Raw genomic sequence first — 6,000 nt, 5'->3', positions numbered from 1 at the left:
ATCTCCATTTCTTCATGAGCTATTTTGAAAACCCTTTGGCCCCAGTACAATATACGGAGGACGCAGAAAGCTCTGGGGACTCCTCGCCATTCAATTTCCAATTCATAGCTACAGGGTTGCCCATATGTTGTTGCACTTGATGACATACCGCGTTGGAAGCGTCAGTCTAAGCAGATTTTTACCATGGAACAGTACACACCCCGCGATCGCTCCCAAATTGGTGAAATTTACATTCAACAGAAAAAGTCAAAAGAAAAAGAAGAACAAAATCATCATGTCCGCTGAGGCTCATTTCTTATTGAATGGGACGGTAAACAAGCAAAATTTCCGTATTTACGCCACTGAAAATCCTCACGAAATTCAAGAGGTCCCTCATTACGACGAAAAAGTCACTGTTTGGTGTGGCGTTAGTGCGAAAACGATTATTGGGCCGTTTTTCTTCGGAAATGAAGATGGTCAAGCTGTTACCGTCAATCAGGAGCGTTATCGCGATATGATAACTACTTTTGTGATGCCACTCATTCGTCGAATGCGTATGAGGCAGTTTTGCTTTCAACAAGACGGCGCTCCACCACACACAGCTCGCACCACAATCGATTTTTTGAAGAAATTGTTTCCTCGTCGTTTGATGTCGAAAAATGGCGATTTTGACTGGCCACCGCGTTCGCCCCATTTAACGCCACCTGACTTCTTCTTGTGGGGATATTTAAAATCAAAGGTTTATATTAATAAGCCAAAGGCCATAGAAGAGCTCACGAACAACATCCGTGAGGAAATAGCCGCTATTCAAGCCGAAATTTTAGCAAAACTATGGAAAATGTTGCAAAACGGGCACAATACGCCGTACAGGCTCAACGCGGCCATTTGAGGGATATCATATTCAAAAAGTGATGTCAACAAATCTACTTGAACCAAATAAAATGATTATTATCGTCAACACCAAAAAAAAAATTGTGTTTTTTTTTATTAAAAAAATACATGGGTCCGTCGAATATGGGCAACCCAGTATGTTTACCGGTCACTGGACGATCGGCACTCACGCGGAAAAGCTAGGGTTGCCATTTAACCCCCATTGCAGAAGCTGTGGGGACCTTTCAGAGAAGGAGACTGTCGAGTACTTTCTCTGTAAATGTCCGGGTTTGGCAGCTAGATGATTAAGATCACTGGGTGCTCCTTTCTTCGACAGCCTGGGGCAGTGCGCCAACCCAAATCCCATCAACCTTCTCCATTATATCAACAGCTCTGGTTGGCTGTAGGTGTCAAAATGGTTCAAAACGGCGCTTTAGTGCTACTGGCATGCCATATTGGCACTACAACCATTTCACCCACCTACCTAATCTGATCTATGATACATTCAAGGCGTATGCCGATGGTATATAAAATGCAAGAAGTAAACATTTTTTTTTTATTTTTAAATATAAGCCTAAATTTATATTTGTCTCATAAGTATATTTACATCACCATTTCGCAATATTTATATGTTTATATATATTTTATATTATTTATAATAGATTCTTTGATCCCACAAATCTTCATTATAAGTCCTGGGCTAAGTATATTTTTATAGGCATAAGCAAAATGCAAACGAAATGGGCAAAGAAAAAATTATACATCGTTTTTACAAGTACCATTTTTTACTTAAAAGAAATATATTATATTAAAACCAAATACATACATACATACATATTTGACTTCACCAAGCTGTGAGCAATTTTAATGCTATTCCATGTAGATTAAACTTATAACTCTAATATTAAACTTATATAACTACCAAACTGGATGGATTACGATCACAATCAATTCAATACAAAAGTAATAAAAAAGGTTAAGCGATTAACGGCAAAACAGAAAAGCAAAGCGTTTACGCTAGTCAAGTAAACGCTAAGATTTCGGAGCGTCAAAAAGCACCTTCCAACAAATAGCCACAATATTTACACATTCACAATTAGAACTTAAATCTTCCTACAACTAATTGCATATTTATAGGCGTTTCTTCTTACTGCCCCGCTTAATCATCAAACTGGACCAATTACAGTAGGGCATTTCGAAGGCCAGCGAGAAAACGACAGAGGCCAGGTATATAATCACCACAAAACCGGATGTGAGCACGCACTACAAGGAAAAAAGAAACAAAAAAAAAAGAATTATAATAAAAATAACCCAAGTAATTTTAGAGTTTTTTTAGCTCCTTCACTCACCAACATCAACGGATCGGCATGCGTGCTCGCATTCGTCAAGCTAAAGAAGAATGCTATCACAAATGGATTCAGCAAATAAATGGCATACGACACCCGATTGATGTGCTGAAACACCTTCGCCTCTAAAATGCGCGACCACCAAACCCCATGCCCGGTCGCGCTACCCACAATCATCCAGCAAACGCTCAGCGAGAAGAGTAGACGCCCGATGATGAAGAGCGAAATCGCTGACAGCACTGACATATCCCGTTTGATGGTCGAATAAATGCAGGAGAAGAACACCAAAATGGCCAAATTCCAAATACACTTTTCCTTCATCTCACTCATTTCGATTGGTGACTGTCGTTCCAGCAGATACCACGCCGTTGCAGCACCCTGTACGTAAGGTAAAATGCGCACGAAGGGACTAATGTAGACCTCAGTGCCCGTGGCAAAAGCAGAGTCAAAGGACAACTGAAATTTTGCACCCAAGCCAATTGAATAACTCCAGAAAATTGTGCCAACAAAAATAGCAGACGTAAAACCTTTAACCAAACGTGGATTTCTGGAAAATGCGGAATGGAATTAGATACTTTGAAATGCTGATAAAAAAACAAAAAGAAAATAAAAAATTGATGTATTTCGCATAACTTACTTGGCGTAGGTGAAGAGTAGTATTGTGGCCAAAACAAAATATTGCATTTCGCACGCCAGCGACCAAGTCCAGTTGAGGCACATGTCGTTGTGACTAAACAGATTCTGTATGAAGAGCAAATTACGCCACCAATATTGTGTGCATTTCTCGTCGAAGCGTTCGCTGATGTGATAGACAGACACGTCGGCTATATAGGCATAGAATAGGTCCACGGTGCCCATTATGACCAAGTACAGGGGGCCTAGCCTGGAAAGTGGTGAAATTTCAAATGTTTACTATGAAAAAAAAAGCTATGTGTGCATTTAGAGAATAACAAATAAAATAGTAATTTAGAACAATTAATTTTTTTAACTTCCCTTAAAGTTTTCTAGTCTAGAAATTTGAAAAAATCGAAACATTTTTTTTTTTCAAAATTCGATAGTTTAAGTATTCAAAAATATCTCCCGAAAGGGATTTTTCAAAATTCGAATTATTTTCGAAGTTGCAACTACTGTAGAGACGCGACAGCTAGACTGGTTTGAACGGACGGCGAACTTCAAACGTGTTTTTTTCGAAACTACATCTTCGATACGGTCGGCACGATATCTCAAGTTCGAATCAACCGATTTGCTTGAAGTTTATCAGGAATATTCTTTAAATATATCTCTATCGCATGACGCACGGAAAATTGGAAATTTCAATTTTTTAATATGTGTAAACAATTCGAGAAAGCTTAAAAATTAGGGAAAAATCGACCTCAATTTTTGAGTAGCCGCCATTTTATGAAAAAAAAAAAATGTTTCCTCTTTTTTTCTGCGTCATGCGATAATGGCATTCATATTAATTAAGAATTTGTCATCTTGTTTTTTTTCAAATGACCACAAAGGTAGGCATCGTGACGACGAGGACACTGCCTTTTGTTTTCCTCTTCTACTTCAAGGACGCATACTTCCATGAACATTTTTTGTTTTTTTTTAATTCATTTTGTGTGCTCTTAATATATAAATAAATAAATGATAAAAAATGGATAGTAAAAATATTAATAGCTTTGTTTTTATTCACCGTCAAAAAATGCTCGGTCTAGAAATGTCAAAAAAATCGATTTTTTGTTTTTTCGATATTTCGAAAGTTCATGTGGAAATTCCCAATATTGTAACTTCTACAGCCCATTAAGTAGGTAGAGAGCGGTCCGCGCGATTCTGTACCTCAAACTTTAAACTCATTTATCTCGAAACGACTTTTTTCGGCCTGGTGTTGTAAAAAACCTATTCAACCAAATCGTCTGAAATTTTAATATGTTATTCATAACATCAATGGCTATCGCCTGTACTATAATCATATTATTATTTCAATTATTTCGTATTTTATTGATTAAAAAACTGAAAAAATCCCGATTTTTAAAGTGTCAAATTCAAAACCGCGCCATTTTATTCATTTTGCTTCTTTTTTTTCAGTGGCGGGACATAGCTACAGTCATACTGATTAATAACTTTTTTGGTGTTTGTGTTTCAGATAAATAAAAGAGCTAAAATGGACAACACCGTCCATGACCAATTTTTCGAGAGGGTCAACTTCAGCGCCATTTTTTAAATTATTAAAATTAAAAAAAAAAAATTTCTCATTTTTGTATGTAAAAGAAGTGAATTAAAAAGCATAAAAATTTAAATATCGTTTTTCATTTTTTTATTGGGGAAAAAAAAAAAATTCCTGAAAATACCCTAAATTTTCGAGCTCTCGACCAACGGGACTCCTTAAAGCATTTTTTATCAGCGCATTAGAAATCTACTTCCAGCCGCGTTTGTGAAAATCTTGCACCGCTAATCTGATGATTGTTTGGCTAGAATGTTTGATTTCAGATATCAATTCTTTCACCCAAATGGTAGAAGTTTCTAAGTTTTAAGAAACATATTTTTTTTAGATGATTCTTTTGGATGGTATTTAGCTGATCACCTTCAGTAATAAAAATCATTTCAAAACATTTCCATTTATTTACCTGAGATAGCGATGGAACAGCAATTTGAAGAATTGTTTGACGTTCTGCATTAGGCTATTCGTGCGTATCGTTTCCATCTGCCTGGTATTTCGCAAGAAGTTATAGGTTTGCAGGAAACCACTAAAATAAGACGTTTTTCGTAAAGAGTATTCAAGCAAACAATTCAGACAAACAATTTCCCTTACCTTATAGTGAAGAAGACATCCACCAAGAGCGGCGCCGAGCTGACATATTGAAAGAAAACTCGCTCGGCGTAGGAAATCAGGAAGGCCTTATTGTTCACCGTAAAGTACATGTACCACGTCACATGGAAGAGCACAATCCACATCGCACAAACCGAACGCAAACCATTTATGACTGGAATTTCACGCGTCGTACATTCTTTCAGCGTAAACATTTTATCATAATTTTCCACCAAGTCAAAGCATTTAACGAAACCACGCAAGTCGGGCAGCGAACTGTAGCCAGCCGCAGCCTTACCCGCAGTTTGAGCAGCATCATTATTGGCATCAGTGGCTAGCAGCTCTTGCGAAATATCATTCTCGTTTGTCTTGGCCACCATCAAACTGCTTTCCTGCTTAGAATCCATCAACGGTTTTACGCGCAAGAAAGCTGCTACCAAAAGCATTAGGCTCGTGAATGCTAGAAACACAGACATCATCTTAAATGTGCGTTTCTCGAAAAAACTAGCATTCAATTTCAAATCTTTCACGTAAACCACTTGCGGTCGTATATCGTAAATGTCATTCTCCACAAATAAGCTACGTTCCAAATATGCTCTCGACATTTCTTCGATTTCATGCGATGTGCAGGTGGTGGGCAGGCAAAGTCCAACGTGTATGATTTCCTCTGACATCATTTTGATCTCCACCTGCCAAGGTGAGTGATGACGCAAATAGACTACACGATAGTCCACATCGAATGGTGCCCGTTCGGTGATGAGGGCAAAGTGCATGATGCGTTGATAGTTCTTCGAGAGTGTGATGGCGACTGGACTTTGGACAGCACCGCAAGCCTCGCGGCTGCCCAACCAAAAATTCTGGCCAAAGACGAAACCTGATGGTTTGGTGGCGGAAGCGTCCAGGACTGAAATGTATACAGAAATGGCGAAAGTTATAGAAAATAATTTTAATGTTGCAAACATTATTCGAAAACCAAAAACAAAAAAAAACAAAAATTATAATAAAAAAAAAAAA

The 6,000-nt window shown here is 37.9% G+C and overlaps 1 protein-coding gene across 1 annotated transcript in view; it reads right to left on the bottom strand.

Annotated features, from left to right (window-relative positions):
- Positions 1-1,439: 1,439 nt before the first annotated feature.
- The window catches only part of LOC128865981 (nose resistant to fluoxetine protein 6-like), a 49,671-nt gene continuing 45,110 nt past the window's right edge, over positions 1,440-6,000 (bottom strand). Inside the window, exons 4-8 of the mRNA XM_054106431.1 lie at positions 4,990-5,890; positions 4,805-4,924; positions 2,833-3,078; positions 2,199-2,742; positions 1,440-2,112 (exon numbers count right to left, since the gene is read on the bottom strand). Of these exons, the coding sequence (XP_053962406.1) occupies positions 1,981-2,112; positions 2,199-2,742; positions 2,833-3,078; positions 4,805-4,924; positions 4,990-5,890 (1,943 nt within the window). The 3' untranslated portion in view covers positions 1,440-1,980. The remainder of the gene's footprint in view (positions 2,113-2,198; positions 2,743-2,832; positions 3,079-4,804; positions 4,925-4,989; positions 5,891-6,000) is intronic.

This window comes from Anastrepha ludens, chromosome 6 (assembly GCF_028408465.1).
Source record: "Anastrepha ludens isolate Willacy chromosome 6, idAnaLude1.1, whole genome shotgun sequence".
Classification (NCBI taxonomy): Eukaryota; Metazoa; Arthropoda; class Insecta; order Diptera; family Tephritidae; genus Anastrepha; species Anastrepha ludens.
This window is presented reverse-complemented; position numbering and strand designations above follow the sequence as displayed.